At 44.3% G+C, this 17,453-nt stretch overlaps 1 protein-coding gene across 1 annotated transcript in view; it reads right to left on the reverse strand.

Moving 5' to 3' along the window:
- PLPPR1 (phospholipid phosphatase related 1) overlaps window positions 1–17,453 on the reverse strand; it is a gene marked incomplete at both ends in the record, with an annotated part of 74,291 nt that overhangs the window by 10,998 nt on the left and 45,840 nt on the right. The window contains one exon of the mRNA XM_084278924.1: window positions 11,855–11,987. Coding sequence (XP_084135050.1) covers window positions 11,855–11,987 — 133 coding nt within the window. The remainder of the gene's footprint in view (window positions 1–11,854; window positions 11,988–17,453) is intronic.

Raw genomic sequence — 17,453 nt, forward strand, 5'->3', positions numbered from 1 at the left:
AGCTTACATTGTGAGTGTCACCAATACCTGCTGCAGCTGCTATGAACATGAGGATCTTTCACTTGCAGGAACTGTCCACATACCAAAGGAGCAGAAGAGCAAGCTTGGAGAAATGCCAAACTCACATGTTCCAAAAGACTAAATCAGGCTCCCCCTTCCCACCTTCTCATCACTAAGGTGGATTGAAGTGTCACAAAAAATTTAGAACAAATAAGTACTTTTGCTGTGGGAACACTGAGGGTCATATTTTTGTTTTCTCCCTCCAGTAGGTCTGTAAAACAAAAGTCATTCAAATTATAAACTAGCTGAGGTTGCTATGTCTTTAGATTTGATCAAGAGCTGGATCTCCAGGTAAAACATCTTTGGAGAGCTGTGACAAAATCTTAAGAGCTGGCACAACTATGGTTATAACAATTTCACTGCTTATCTGTACTGGTTAAAAAAATAATAAAAATCAGGTATATAGCAATATAGGACAGCAGAACATGCTTTACACCAAATTAACGAGAATCAAGTGTCCAAAACTAAAAATGTTCTAAAAACGTGCAGTGTGTCAAGTGGGGCTTGGCAGTGCCACTGGCTCACAGAGATGGTGTTGTGTGACTGATACAGCTGTGCCATGACTCAAATCCTTCACTGGGGTATGGATGCTCCTGGGGAGCAGCCTGGAGTGGCTGCAGGAGAACAGAATGGTTTGTCCTCACCATGCTCCCCCAAGGTTAGGAAGGAGCCTTGCCACAGTGAAGGTGACATGGGGGACTAAGTTTATATGCATTATATGAGTCTATTATTATTCATTATTAATGAACTGATGTTTGATTACAGAATTAAAAAGCCTGTAGGAGGTGGCCTTCCCCTGGCTCTAGATTGCAAGACTGGCCCCTGTCTTGTACCTGTCATGACAGTCTTTCCCCCATTTATCCTGCACAGTACCTGTGTTTAAAAGGGAAATGGAGAGAGCATGGACACTACCTCTTTATTTCCCTTATCCTTCTGCTAATATTTTAAAGCCATGGTTTTTCACAGCTGGCAGGAACTCCTCATCTACATCACCCAGTGCACAGGCAAGTTTGCAAGGAAAAAGGCAGTAAGAACCTTTTCAGCCTGGTGAAGCACTGAGTTATGCCAGAGATTAATCTTGTTTTATATACAGCTCTTTGGCTAAATTCTTAAGTTCTTTTGGCACACCTTGCTTTAAATGACATCTTTCTGATGTGCTGTGCAAATCACAGGCAATAGAGTGAGGTTATTACCCAGCACTTTACAATACTTAGAGGAAATCTAACAGCCAGGCAAATACTGCAGCCTGCCCCATGGCCTTTATCATGCAAGTACAAGTTAGGAACTGAGGTGTTTCTGAAAAATCTCATGGGCTTTACAAAGTTACTTCAATCTCCAAGCAGTGCAGAGGTACAGAGGTGGTCTGGTGTTTGCTTGGTTGTGCTTTTTTTTTTAAAAAAAAGAACTTCCAGCACCTGCATTTTCTCCATATTTAGTAACACTAGCAGTGCTGGCCCAGACTCAGCTGCTGAGGGCTGCAGGACTCAGCAAAGCAGAGGAACGACCCCTGGTTGAAGCCTTTATCATGCTCTGACTGTGATGCATATTGATCACTGTAATTCCCCCCTTGCCTCTCTGCCCAACTGTGCCTTGTGAAAATCATGGCTGTGTGCAGCAATGAATTCAGCAAGCAGGAGCTTAACCCTTGCAGACTGATTGCACATCATTTGCTCTCCGGAGACTTTGAGAGGGGGTTGGTGGTAATTGATTTAAAGGCTGCAACGCCAGTGAGCCTGGGTAGTGGTGGAGTGTCCCCTGATGGTTTTTGTACCTCAGGAATCCATCTATTCAATGGATTTGTTCAGTGACCTACAGCAGCTACACTAACTGGCCAGAGCACGCAAACACAGTGACGTGATTGTCAGGTTTTTAGAGGCAGACAAATTGCTGCTGAGAGGCTTCATGGGAAGGTCAACTAGCCCCAGCTCTTCAGGGTCATACAGAGAGAGAGAACATGTACCTCTTCCAGACTTTGAAACTCAGATGTAATGGGAGGTGATGTCATCCTGCTAAGGAGCAATCTGACTGGGGTCACTCTGGCTGAGAAATCTGGAAATGAACTTTAGTCCAGAACTTGGTATATGCTGAGAAAAGATGTAAATAGTGCAAGCCACATGGAAAGGTGACATGGAAAGAGGTACTTAATGCCTCTTTTACCTCAGTCTTTAGTAGTAATACCAGTTGGTCTTCTGATTCCCAGACCTCTGAGTGGAAAGATGGGGATGGGAAGTGGACCAAAGTCCCCATAGACCCAGGGGAATTTGTTAGCGACCTGCTCAGGCATTTAGATCCACGCAAGTTGATGGGTCCAGATGGGATTCACTCGAGGATACTGAAGGAGCTGGCACAAGTGCTTGCCAAGCCACTTTCCCTTATCTACCAGCAGTCCTGGCTGATCAGGGTGGTTCTGCTGGACTGGAAGCTGGCACATGTGACACCCATCTACAAGAAGCGCTGGAAGGAGGACCTGGGGAACTACAGGCCTGTCAGCCTGACCTCAGTGCTGGAGAAGGTGATGGAACAAATCATCTTGAGTACCATCACGCAACACATGCAGGACAACCAGGTGATTGGGCCCAGTCAGCATGGGTTTATGAAAGGCAGATTGTGCTTGACCAACCTGATCTCCTTCTACAACGAGGTGACTTGCTCAGGGCATGAGGAGAAGGCTGTAGGGCTTGTCTACCTGGACGTCAGTAAAGCTTTCGACGCTGTTCCCCACAGCATCCTCCTAGAGAAACTAGCTGCCCATGGAATAGATGTGTACACTCTTTGCTAGGTTAAAAACTGGCTGGAGAGATGGGCCCAGAGAGTTGTGGTGAATGCAGCTAAATCCAGCTGGTGTCAGGTCACAAGTGGTGTTCCCCAGGGCTCAGTGCTGGGGCTGGTCCTATTTAACATCTTCATTAATGATCTGGAAGAGGGGATCGAGTGCACCATCAGTAAGTTTGCAGGCAACACCAAATTATGTGGGAGTGTTGATCTGCTGGAAGGCAGGATGGCTCTGCAGAGGGACCTGGACAGGCTGGATCAATGGGCAGAGGCCAACTTCATGGGCTTCAAGAACTCCAAGTGCTGGGTTCTGCACTTTGGTCACAATAACCCCAGGCAGAGTTACAGGCTTGGGGCAGAGTGGCTGGAGAGCTCCCAGGAGGAGAAGGACCTGGGGGTGTTGGTGGACAGCCAGCTGAACATGAGCCAGCAGTGTGCCCAGGTGGCCAAGAAGACCCATGGCATCCTGGCCTGTATGAGGAACAGTGTGACCAGCAGGAGCAGGGAAGTGATAGTTCAGTTGTGCTTATCTCTGGTGAGGCCACATCTTGAATAGTGTGTCCAGTTTTGGGCCCTTCACTACAGGAAGGATGTTGAGATGCTGGAGTGTGTCCAGAGAAGGGCAACAAAGCTGGTGAAGGGTCTGGAGCACAAGTCCTATGAGGAACGGCTGAGGGAGCTGAAGCTTTTTAGTCTTGAGAAGAGGAGGCTGAGGGGAGACCTCATCACTCTCTACAGCTACCTGCAAGGAGGGTGTAGGAGAGCTGGGTTGGTCTCTTCTCATGGGTGACAAGTGATAGGATGAGAGGGAATGGCTTGAAATTGCACCAGGGGAGATTTAGGTTAGATATCAGGAAGAATTTCTCTCCTGAAAGGGTTGTCAATAATTGGAACAGGCTGCTCAGGGAGGTGGTGGAATCACCATCCCTGGAGATATTTAAAAGTCATGTAGATGAAGTGCTTAAGGATGTGATCTAGAGCTGGAATAGTCAGCCTTAGGCTGTCGTTGGACTGAGGGTCTCTTCCAACCCAGGTGATTCTGTGATTCTGTGACCTACATCCTCTACAGATGGTTACTAGCACAAAGCATGGAAAAGGGTTAATTTCATTTAAGTAAAGCCTCTCCTTCCCTTCATCCATGTGTCACACAGTCTGGACAAAGAGGCCTTAAAGAATGAGAAGAAGCTATTTCTGGGAAGGCTTCCTGACTTTTTGTCACTGTCCTGTCTCTCAGCTGTGCATTAGAAGCAGCCAGAAAGACTAGGCTAGAAGGCTAAGCAGTAAGGAGAATGTAGCTGGGAGAGAGACTAATTTAGGGCAGAGACAGAGGATATGCTATAGTCCCTGCCACTCTTGAGCTGTGCCAGAATCCAAGAAGAAGGAACTGAGGATCATATTTGAAGTATCTTTACCTCCAGTGAGAAAGATGTTAGACAAACTAAATGTGCAAACAAAAATAAAAGGACAAACAAGGAAAGTCCTGTTCAAAAATGATGAGGACAGACAACATGAACCCTAAATCTTTCCAGTTCCATTTCACCTGAACTAACACCTGCCTTGGCAGAAGAATTTAAATCTTCAGCATCTTCAATTTTGAATGCTTCAGTTTTAATTTCTGTACTTACACATCTCCAAAATCATTGCCAAAAAGTTCTCCAAGCACAAAGCCATAAATTCTCATCTCTCATTGAAGGGCTAGTCTAATGGTCTTTCTGACACCAAGCTCTCTGTGTGGCTGTTCCTCAGTGTTGCCACCTCTAGGTCTGTCTATTGCTTCTGCTAACAGAGACATCTGCCCTGAAGAAGAATCCATCTTTCCTTCCCTGAAGAAGAATCCATCTTTCCTTCATGCAACCCTATCTTCAGCCTGCAGCTCATGCTCAAGCTCTCTCTTCTTCCACCCAGAATCTCTCTTAACTGCAGCTGCTTGATGACTCTGTGGAAACTTTCTATGTTACAGACATCTAAAATGCCACTGATTTCATACACATAACCTCCCAAAGAAACAAAACATCAACCTAATTTGGCCAGAAAATATTCGTGTTACACACGCTCACTCACACGTCCCTTATCTCTTTCCCACCCCTAAATTTTTTAAAGATTAGAGTTTCAGTGGAGGAAGTCACTGGAAGGACTTATGGGTCTATGGAAATGCTGATCCCAGATCATGCTGATCCTCATCCCATCCATGAAGGTTTTGCTGTAATGGTCCTGTGCATCCAATAAAGCCACACATTTATAGTCCTGTGACTCATACTCTGCTAAACCACCATTCATCGCTGTATCTTAAAAGATGCTGTTAAAAATCTGTATCATTAATCTATTTAACAACTGGAGAGATGGGGTTGCAGGGAAATTTATTGTCTGTTGCCATGACATCAAGAACAGGCTCAAAAGCAAGCTTCTCCCAAGCACTCATTATCTGATCCCAGTGCTGGCTTTGATCTCCCAGTGAAGACCCCACAAAGCCCACTGCTCCAGACACCTACTGCCTCTCATGTGTGCCTGTTTCACCTGTGAGTTTCCTGCCTGGACACCACTCCCTGAAGATGTTAAAGGAAGACATATGGTCTAGGCATGCAAGAAGAAATTCAGCTCCCAGTGCACAAAGTGCTCTGGAGTCTCAAGACTCCTCCCCACAAACATGGGATTTTTCCTTCTTGTAGCTTCACAACCACCAGCTTCCCAGTCAGCTCAGAACCTGGCACAAAAGTGAACAGTAAGACTTAATTTATGCCCAACACGGAGACGATGTTTCTCATCATGGAGGTTCGTTAGTGGAAAGGAGACCTACTGATGCAGCAGTTTAGGTTAGAAGCAACACACCCAAATATAGCTTGAGCCCTGTTGAAAGGCAGGTAATAACAGAGCGTGCATTGTTTCACAGTGATCTTCAGATCCAAGGCAAACAGAAGGATAAGGTCAGGCAAATGGTGTCCTGCAGCTGCCTAGGGGATTGACATCAGAGGTCTGGGGTATATCTATCCTATTACAATAAACTCAATGTGTGTATAAATCTTGTAAACCTTTATTTGCTGAACTAAAGCCTTAATTTGGTGAAATAAAGCCCTAATTTCATTATTTAGCTGCCTCCTGTGAGGTGTCACTGTGCTTTAATTTAAGCTGTCAGAGGAAGCGGATCTTCGCCATTTGTTAGCGGCAAATTATTCAGCTCCAGAGTAAAAGCCACTGGTAATAAGTGCATGAAACACGTTGCATTTCTAAATATCTGGACTGGAGAGAGGCTACTTGCATGTTATCAGGGCTTTGCAGGTATACAACTTAATCACATGGATTAGAAACCCAATATAATGAAATGAGACACTATACACACTCCATTCACCCTGCCAGACTGCATCAGGGGGCTCTGAATACGTGATCCTGGGGGTATGATAGCAGCTGTGAATAAACAGACTAAATCCCTGATGAAACCATTCACTAAATAATGCTAAAAAAACTGTATAACCTCTATTTGCAATAAAAATGATGAAGTAGAACATGGAAGCAAATGCAAGACGTCAAGATGTTAACAAAGTACTGAATGGGAAATCACTAGAAGAAAGGGTGAATAAAATACAAAAGGCTGCGTGTACTAAACTTGGGAGACAGAAGAGGCAGAGGCCCAAGAAACAACTACTCTTCCACCCTTGTTTCTCAAAAGTCCAGCATGTAAAGGGTAAAATTTTGGCAGAAGAGTTTTTTAATAAAGCTGCTGAGACTGGTGAGGAAAGATTTAAGAACAGCAGTGAAGAACCAGTATTTTAGACACAAAGAACTGCTCTAAAGCAACTGCACACCACTTGTTTCACCTGAAAACCTTCAAAATAAATGTCTGCAGAAGTGGCTATAAAAGGTAAGGAGGAAGATGGAACAAATTGCAACATATATCAAAGCCTGATGTTTCCAAGCTGAGCCAGCTTTTTATCACTAAAAGGGACTTATTTTCTAAAAACAGGGAACACAGCAGGTTTCACCTATCTAGGCTGCAGCGAAGATTTGATGTACACAGGAGCAAGTCGAGATGCTGCCCTCCACAAGAGCAAATGTTTGCCAATGTGCAGAAGTCATGCCTGGGCCAGGAAGCAAGAAAAAAAATTGGTTCTGCTTCCTGTGGACAAGGGACCACGGAAGGATTTAAGACAAAGCTCAACATTCAAGGTCACTGCTAAACTTAGGAGAAGAGAATCCTGGGCAGCTGCTGAGGTCTTGGGATAAAACAAGGAGAGAGTATGCAGAGAGCATAGTAAGGAAGATAAGAAAAATCAAGCGAAAGAAACATGGGACTTTGCTAACATCCTAGAGGACTTGTGGGGTTTGGTTTTCATTAATTCTTTGTACCTTATCAAAGTGCAACAAAGTGCTTCATTCTGTATACGTTAAGAAAAAGCAAGAGAGGGAAAGCTCCACGTCTAGTAAATGAATCCAAAAGAGCCCATGTAGATAATATCACAAGAGTACTTACCTTTCACATCACTAAAAGATAGTCTGGAGTTTCCCTTTGTGCTTCTTTCTCCTTACCAAATCAAAGTGAATATTAAATAAATAATTTCTTAACTTCCTGCTTGTTTTATGGAAAGCACATTGAGGCTACTCCTCTCACCACGTCTCCCAGCAATTCTACTCACAGAGTCAGGGAGGGACAAATTGCCTCTCTCCTTTTCTAAAATTTGGGACCAGCAAAAATATCTCCCTGATGTGTCTTGCAGGGTGAGGAAGCAGCGTTCACTTTTCCTGACACATGAGCACCCAGAAACAGTGAAGAATTTTTTTTTCTCATCATTTTGAGTGATACCAGCTGCAATGACTTACAAGGCAATATAATATTTCAAGGAGTTCAATCACTACTTTGTGCAGGTATTCACAGAAGACTCCTGCTTACACATCTGGGTCAAAAGAGGTTACTGGATGTGGATGTCCCAAGATTAAATTGGCAGCAAAATTCTTTGCAACAATCACACAGAAACACCAAGAGACCAGCACAGATAAACAAGGAGCTCCTAGACAAGTAGAAGCAAAAGCAGGTAGCCTAGGAGGATTATAAACTGCCTGAGCAGCCACAGATCAGGTTAAGAAAGTAAGGAGGTGACTGGTGACAGCCAATATGGGGAAACCATACCTGACACATGTCCTGGCATTCTGTGATGGGGTTACAGTGTTGATGAGTAAGGGAAGAGCAACTGATGTCATCTACCTGGGCTTGTGCAAAGCATCTGACACTGTCCCACACATCCTTGTCTCTAAATTGGAGACATGTGGATTTGATGGATGGACCACTCAGCACATAAAGAATTGGCTGGGTAGTCACAAAGAGTTGCAGGCAACAGCTCAATGTTGAAGTAAGGAGTGGTGTCCCTCAGGGGCTAGTATTGGGGCTGGTGCTGTTTAACATCTTTGTCAGCAAGGTGGACTGTGGGATCAAGTGCACCCTCAGCAATTTTGCCAACAAACACCAAGGTGTGGTGTGGGGGATGCGCTAGAGGGAAGGGATGACACCCAGAGGGACCTTGACAGGTTTGAGAGGTCAGCCTGTGTGAACTGCATGAAATTAAACAAGGCCATGGAAGCCACGCTGGGGCAGTTCATGAAGAACTGAAGCCCCCTGGGAAGGACTCACACTTCATGGAGAACTGTCTCCCATGAGAGGGACCCCATGCTGGAGCAGGGGCAGAGTGTGAGGTGTCCCTCCCACAAGGAGGAAGGAGCAGCGGAGACAACTTGTGATGACCCCAGTATCTCTTCTCCCCTTGTGCCACCTGGGGGAAGGAGGAAGAGAAATCGTGAATAAAGTTGAGCCCAGGAAGGAGTGGGGGGAGGTGTTTTAAGACTTGGTTTTATTTCTCATTATGATACTCTGATTTGATTGGGTAGTAAGTTAGATTAACTTTATCCTTGCTGAGTGTGTTTTGCCTGTGATGGTAGCTGGTGAATGATCTCTCCCTGTTCTATCTCGACTCCTAAGCCTCTCTATATTTTGTCTTTTCCAACCTAGAAGGGGAGTGACAGAGAGACTTTGTAGGGCATCTGGCCTCCAGCCAGGATCAACCCACCACAAAGGTCCTGTACATGGGTCAGCAGCGTCCCAAGCACAACTACAGGCTGGGAAGAGAATGGACTGAGAGCAGCCCTGGGGAGAGGGACTTAGGGGTGTTGGTTGTGAAAAGCTCAACATAACCTGGCAATGCACGATCGCAGCCCAGAAAGACAAACCTTATCCTGGGCCACATCAAAACCAGTGTAACCAGTATGTGAAGGGAAGTGATTCTCCTACTCTACTCTACAATTCTGAGACACAGCCTGGGGGTACTGTGTCCAGCTCTGGGGTCACCAGTACAAGACAGACATGGACCTCTTGCACAAAGTCCAGAGGAGGCCACAAGGACGATCACAGGGCTGGAGCACCTCTCCTGTGAAGACATGCTGAAAGGCTGAGAGAATTCAGCCTGGAGAAGAAAACGCTCTGGGGAACCCTTACAGCAGCCTTCCAGAACCTAAAGCAGACGACAGGAAAGCTGGAGAGGGACTGCTCACAGGGACATGTAGTGATGTGACAAGGAGGAACGGCCTTAAGCTGAAGGAGGGGAAATTTAGATATTAGGAAGAAATTCTTCCCTGTGAGGGTGGTGACGCCCTGGCACAGGGTGCCCAGAGAAGCTGTGGCTGCCCCTGGCTACCTGGTAGTGTTCAAGGCCAAGTTGGATGGGGCTTTGGGTAGCCTGGGCCAGTGGAGGGTGTTCATGCACATGGCAGGGTGTTGGGACTAGATGCTTTGAGGTCCCTTCTAACCCAAACCATTCTGTGGTTGTATGATTCTATGAATCCAGACTGCTTGCTGGGATATCATTGAAGACAACCTATGTAATCAGCTGTGTAACTTGTGGCCATGATGTTTAGCAAGAGAGGATGCACACAGGGAAATCTGTGTCTGAGCAACCTGGTAGTCTCTACAGAGCCTAGATGTAAGATGATCCAAGTAGGCTCTCTCTGGAGTAAGCAGCTGCATGGTGCTAATGTCCCTCATCACCCAGTACGGACTACAGCTGCTCAGTCCATGTCATGTTTGCAGATGGAAAGTCAATGAAAAATGTGTGGTTATTTTTAGTTTCTTCCATAAATTATTTTAGCCACTTTTCAACAAACTCTGCTTCTCTGGTTTTCCTGCAGAGGCAGGGAGAAGGTTTCAGAAGAAAGCAAGCAAATAGTCAGTGTAGTTTAAGATGGATCAAACACTTTAAGCCATTTCTATTAATGTTAACATAATTTTTCTCAGGAAAACAAATACAGCTTCAAAGCCAAGCCAGATTTCTCTACCAGGGTTCATATCCTACTACTTTCTTAATAGTCAACTATACCATTGTTACCCCCCTTCTTTTCCACCAGAAGAGAAACAATAGCATAAGTACTTAAGAATGAAGCTAACTATAGGAAAACATATAGAGCAAGTGCTTAACCTCCATGCCTAAACTCTTTTAGTGATGACCCCACAGGCGAGATTATTTGATTAGGACTTTGCAACATGCTGAAATGTGCTGGAACAGTGAAACAGCCCTAAGTGGCCCTGTGGACTCCAGTACCCTGCTTCGCTCTTAATGGCAGTTTACTATCCATCAATATATCCTAGAGGTTATCTGATGTTCAAGGGTATTTTACTTTTAACTACATTCCTGTGTCTTCTATTTTGATGAGCAGCATACAGGCCAGACCTGAGTACTGAACCACAGGTGGTGGCTCTTATTCCTTTGCAGCTTGTATTTGCTGCTGCTGAAAACCTTAACATATGGTAAGTCTTTCAGCTCCATGCTCTGAGATATATCCCTGCCTGCTGCCAGGGTTGTGCTCCATGGAAGCAATACAACCCTTGCCACAGACACAGCAGACTTTTTTCTTCCAGATAAAGGTCGAAAATTCAGCAGTGACAGGGAAGAAGCAATCCTGGTATTTTAAGCTTTTTGTTCTTTCACGTCATTTAACTCAGACTCAATTCAGAGGCAGCTCTTTGTAAGATGCTATGTGTAAGGATGCCTTATCTTTAAGAGTATACATGGATGGAGGTGCCATGATGTTCTGCTGGCATTGCCTCCCCTGGTCAGTGGCAAGCTGTACTTACTAGTGGTGCATGCCAGCAGTGAGACAAGCCATCCCATCCCAAGCATGGACCTGGGACTTCTCATGAACAAATAAGAAGGAAGGAAGCTAGAGATCCAGAGACACGTGCAGTTCAGAGCTGCCCTCTTCCTGCTTAGCTGCTACAAGCAAATAGTAAGTGAGCAAACAGCCCTCCCTAGGGGCTCCGTTTGCCTTAAATGCCTATGAATTTGGGAGACTTCAGAGGACTATACTGTCAGTGCCACAGCAAAATGCACGCTGCAATGCTGTTCCTCTTCTCACTCCAAAAGAACCATGGGATGGTCCCCTCAGTAAAGGTCTTGCAAGCATGTTTTTCCACTATTCAACACTGTGAAAAAGTTAGTAGCAGTGTGCAAGCACCATATAAAGCATCCATGTTTAGTGATGAAACTTCTTCACTGTTTCTGAATGATTAAGTCAATGAAAGCTCTATCAAATACAATAAAATAAGAACATGATTTTGAAGTGGGCTCTGGGCATTTTTACCCTGTGCTCAGCTGCACATTACGTGGCAGAACTACGTATGTTAAAATTACAGCTGAAAGGAGAAATGTCAGAGATGGGGTGGTGAGGACCAATTTGTAAGTAAAATGGATAGCTTGTACAGAATAGCAATGGTGGAATTATCCATGTAAGGATTTGATTGGCATAACCTTTCTTCCAGGGTCCAGAAGCAGCATTAAGCTCAGCAGAATAAGACATAAACTTAGGTCCAGACAGCACGATATGGCACATTTGGAACATTACCTTGCAAATCCCAAGGGCAACTGCCTCTCTAAGGTGGAAGACGCTTGCAAAGATTCCACATCTTTATTAATTTTGTGGTGTAGATTATGTGGATGTTTCTTTCTGTTTTGGTGCAAGCAGGGACTAAACTTGCAGTGTGTAAGATGCTTACCTATAAAACGTATTATTCTTCGAAGCAGTGGGTTCAGGTAGCAGCACTCTCCAGTCAAAATAGTTTTCTCTTGAATAATTAGGGTTTCTCGGGTTGACTTTATGAAATACATGGATATCTCCCCAATAAAAATCTGCCAGGAAAGGGAAAGAAAAGGCAGGTTAAAAATGACATGAGCAAACATTAGAACATGGTTATCTGATTCCAGTCCACAGAAACTACTACAGAGCAGTGTGTCTTTGGGACATTGCACCTCCACAGTGAGGATACATTTATTCACTTGAGATGCACTTGGACACAGCTCCCCACCAAAAAAGGTATCATCTGTCATTCTCACACTCGGTGGCAAGACACAGCAAGTTTTATGCCTTCTTCCAGTAACTCCTGGGAACCAGAGGGCAAACAGGGCTTGATGATTACTATGCATGACAGAAGCTCCCATTTCTTACTGTGATTGGCATGGAATTTGTCATGCTCTGCTATGATCATTCAAAATTTACGGACAGTATAGACTTCACGGCTAGAAGACTTCTGCCCATCCCAGAAGTGGAAAGCAATGCTGCAGACTTCCATCCCAACGTTCTACCAGCAAGCCTCAGCAATACTGGATGCTTCCTGCAGCCACCACACCTTCTCAAACTTAAATTCATCCAAGTCCGCGAGATAACAGGATACAGACCCCCTGATGACTTTGAAAAGAAATTTAGATGACAGACATCCCTGCAATGGAAACTGAGCTGAAGTGACACAACCTTTGGGGAGGTCAGTGAAAATTCTGGGCAACCACATCGTATTTGTAGGAATGATGTAAAAAGTGCCAGGGTATGGGAGCAGCACAGCCAATCAGCTGTGCTGCTTCATTGCTGTCATGGTCCTTGCTACAGCTTGGCATGATGCCTCAGAAAATGCCTGGCGTAAGTCCTGGGAGGAAAGCTGTGTGCAGCCACTGCTACTGTCATTGAAGAAGTGTAGCCATTTGGCCACAGTGCCATGCCAGCTAGTCTTGGAGCCAAAGGATGACTTATAGCCCATTTGATTTACTAAATGTTCTGTTCCATTGATTAAAACATTGAAATTGAAGTTTCCAGGGATCCATTGATCTTGATGTTAGCTGTGCTTATGTATTACTTATACTTATGATGAGAACATTCATGTTTTCTCAAAAAATGGTTAACTGCTTCCCGTAGGAGTACAATCAGTCTTTACTCAGCACTCAGACTTAATTTAAATCTGTGGCCCAAAGGTCTATCTGCCCTAGCTAAAGCTGGACAAAATTTGATCACCAGCTTTAGAGGCAAAGATGGTCCACTCACAGCGAGCACTTCTGAAAACCCCACCTATCATTTGTCAGCAGGCACGGAGTTGGTAATGAAAGTCTTTAGAAAAATAAAAGAGGCCAGCCTGAAGAGGAAGAAATGGGTTCTTAAAACAGGAGCACTCATAGAAATAAATTTAATACCTTTTTGTAAGACACGGGAGAGGAATGCATGATGTCAGGGAACAGAAGTGTGTGCCCCCCCCCCCACACACATGCACACAGACACAGAGCCAGTGCAAATATCAAGGAACTAGTCTTTGTTCACTCTGACTGATGGAATGGTATGTTTTTTCAAGGGCAACAATTCATCCTTATTAAGCCAAATGAGCATTCTTATTGATTATTGACATTCAAGCCAAGTATGCTCAACCTCTTTATAATTCCAGCCGCCGATGGCGAGAGATGTGGAGCTGTAAAATGTGTGTCAATAATGGTATCTAAGGGCGGGAGCCAGTGCATGGCAGCCGCAGTGAAATATTGCCTTTATCCCGTTTCACTCCATCTGCTCTTAACAGAATTGGCAAGCAGTTCAATAAGCTCAGCTCACTAAGTATGGGGCTGGGAATTAAGAAAAAGACCATCTGCACAAAAGCAGTTTAAAAGTGACACTCTGTTTCAAGCCGTTTATTATTTGAATTATGATAATGCTCGGACGTTTGAGTTAGTGCTTTGGCTCTCTCTGCCTGGGGCTACGTGTACACGTTGAGAGGCAATTCACACCGTGAGGAAATTCTATTCTGTGAAGACATGGGTTAGTGGACTTGGAGAAACCCAAACTTTTCAAAGAAGAGAGGCTTAGATATAAAACACATTAATATTCCTCCTTTAACAACACATCCATTTTTTAAGTTCCTTTGCATCAGAAGTTAACTGAAAGTTTTCCTGCTTCGATTCCCATCTTTATTTCTATATATCCAGCTGTCTGGCATGCTCATAGCAACTCCCGTGTGGATAGGTTACTTCCACTTAGGTTTAGGGGTAAATTTTGCCAGGTTGTAAATCTGTTCAATTCCATTTCACTAATTTAAGCAGAGATATCCCAGTTTTCCTATAGCATAACAGAACAAAATGTGATTTATTTTTAAAGTGAACAGTGCCATCAGTGCAACACACACTTTAGGTGCACAGTAGTAATGCTGGATTTGTGAGGCAATACGATTCAGCATAACTGGCCTGTTCTTCGGAGGCTGTCTCCGGCACTGAATTTAGTTGACTGAATTTGAGGATTTTGTTTCCTTGTATGTTTGATGTGGGGTTTAAAAAGTGAGCTTTGCAGTTCTATAAAAATTCAATGGGGGTCTGGGAACCTCATTCTGATAGCTAAGCTAGCTGAGCAAAATGGAATGCAGTTTGAATTTCTCCTCAAAAACGTGACTTATTTTCTTCTCCAGGCATTTTTGAAGCCAACTAACTCCGCTGATTCTCATGATTTAAAACCTGATGATTCTGCATGAGCAAGGTCCACATCCAGCCAAGCTGTCCAGCTGGCATTCCAAAATCAATCACTGACACTGTTAAGTACCTTAGCTTCTGCCAGAACAGAATTAGCACCCCAGGAACTGGTAAATTTCAGTTCTAAATCTGAAATCTAAATATAGATACACAGATATGTGTGGAAAAAGAAAACAGCAAGCAAACTACTTATTTCTCTGGGAAAACAGAGCAAGGTTAATGAACTGTTGTATCATACTGGCTTAATTAGGTAGTGGAAATGGCAGGAAAATGGCATTGGAAGTGGAGACCTGAAGGCTCAGGTGATCTGCTATCTGAGGTGAGGCAGGCAATAGGGAAGCAAAGGCAGTGCCCTGGATGTAATTTTGTTCTTGGTTTCCTGAATGTAATAAAAGCCCAACTACACTGAGGTTATGTTGCTTGGACACTCCTGCTCACATTCTTATTCATATTAGCTAAGTAAAAATACTGTGAAGATGACCCAACCCCCTAGTATGAATTAAGAAGTACCTACCCAGCAGTCATTTTTCCTTTGCTGCTTTCAACCTGTTCATTGAGAAAGTTTCCTCAATTTTCCCTGCCTTCCCATTACTGTCAGCATCACCAAATACTTACTCCTCAACATTCAGATCTACAAAACTCCACTGTGCATATTCTGCTTATTTCCTGGCTGCTCAAACACAAAGAGATGGAAAAAATGATCTGTCCCATTTTCTTCTTCAACAGCCTTTTGTTCACAGCAGATTTGGAAATTATAGTGCTTGAACTTGTGAAGTGACATTTTCAGGCAGTGAAATACCATGTCTTCTCCTTTCAAGTTCTCAGCAGAACATAAGCATCCAATACTCCCTGCACTACCAACAGTTTGTTAATTTAATTATCAATTTAATCAACAAAACAATGTAACTTTTGCTTTCCATGGACATGAAATCTTTATCTTTTATTGGTGGGGTTTTTTTTCCTATAATACTTTCTAATAAGCTTACAGTACCCTTGCCAAATGATTCTGAACAACTGCATTCTAAAAATAGATCAGGGTAAACATCAAGAAGAGCTGTTTCTGTAAAGATAAGCTAAGATAGACCATCCAGGAATGAATCTGGGTTACAACCCGGAGGTTGCAGAAGAGTGGTATCCTAGAGCAGCGCTCCTACAAGAACTGTGCAGTGGGGTGAGTGCGAGGGGCAGCCTCGAAGAGTTAGATTCAATTTAGAAAAATAACTACTAATGATGCTAACAGACAAATATGTGTCCAGCTTTAAGACTTTTGTTTCTTTTACTAGCTTCTCTCATTCAGAACATTAGCCTTGTCCCTCAACTCCTCTAGCAAAGCTGAAAGCTACACCCCTGCCACGCCATGGCTTAGCTCTCCTCCAGCAGCCAAAATAATCTTCCCTAGTTATGTCCCTCCAAACTCCTGTGCATGCACAGTCCCAGTGTCTGGTTCCTATGCATAAACTAGATTGTCACAAGTCACACTGCCTCACTTCTTCCTTGGCTGCCTTTGAAAACTCACTATAGATTCACTGCAACATAGTCAAATTGCTCACCCCTCTTCTCCAACAAGGTCTGGCCTGACTGAGTCCCACATGGCTGCTGGAGAGGCTGCTTCAGAACCACTCTCCTGCCCCTCATTCACTCACTCAGGGGCGACAAACAGGAAAACTCTATTGTTCTATTTTTTTTTCACACTTCCACTGAACACTGGGGTTGTATGAAAGTTGCTGCAAGCAGTTTTCATTTCAGCTGCAATTTCACACAGATAAAGCAGGAGGAACGTCAACCAGGGTGCACAGAAGAGATGCAGGAAGCACAGCTGTGCCCACAGCCTGGGATGGTCTGAAGTCTCCCTGTAAGACCACATCCTCCTGCTGCTTTCCAAGAAAAAGTGTAGCTGATGGCACTTCTGATCACAGCAAGATGATGGAGATTCGATGTTGGGAAGAATTATGCCAAGTACAGACAGGACCTGTCTTTTCTATGCATTACCTTTATATTATTCTGATTTCTGTGAGTTTTTAAATCTTTCAACTTACTCTAACAGCACCCCTGTGACAAAGACAATCCTTACTAAGACCATTTTAGACATAGAAACCACAACCTGAAACATGCTATTACTCGCACAGATCTCTGGCAGTAAACAAAACTGAACTTGGGTCTTGGGACATCATCAGTCTGTTCTGCACAGGTTTCAGCAAGCTGTGTCCCATTTCCTGAAACGTCTGTTAAGAATGTAGACATTTTTATAAAACTCTATAAAAGTGTGGCTGCATTTTTAATGCCCAGATAGAAAGAACTAAATTAATCAAGTCCGCAGCATTCAAAGAGCAGTCAAGGGGAGAGCCAGATATGAGGAAAACGCTGGCTGTGAGGCAAGCTATGTGCGGAGTACTCAGAAGCAGAGAATACAGGCAAATGAGGGTTATGGAGCTTTCAACTGCAATCAGCCAGTGTCAAAGTGATTCCACACAACCCTCCATGGGATAAGGCGGCCTGTCCACCACAAGGTGACCTGTGCGAAGTGCTCCAGCAGGTGTGTGATCAGCGTGGGCCTACGTCAGGCCGAAAGCAATTCTGCCCTTTTGCATCACCGTGTATCTGAGGGCTGCAGGAGCACAGCTGTCTGTCAGGCTCTGCATGGGAGCTCATGGCTCCACTCATCTGTCATTAGCTAAATAGCAGAAAAAATTCTGTAGCATTACAAAACGCAGAGGTGCAGAATCACACACTGATTTATCTGGCAAGGGGTCCCAGAGGCCTTCAGTCCAAGCCCCAGGGCCAGCACAGAGCACAGCCCTGAGCTGTTGTGGTACAAATATCTTCAAGAAC

Source organism: Gallinula chloropus, assembly GCF_964237585.1.
Source record: "Gallinula chloropus genome assembly, chromosome: Z".
Lineage (NCBI taxonomy): Eukaryota > Metazoa > Chordata > Aves > Gruiformes > Rallidae > Gallinula > Gallinula chloropus.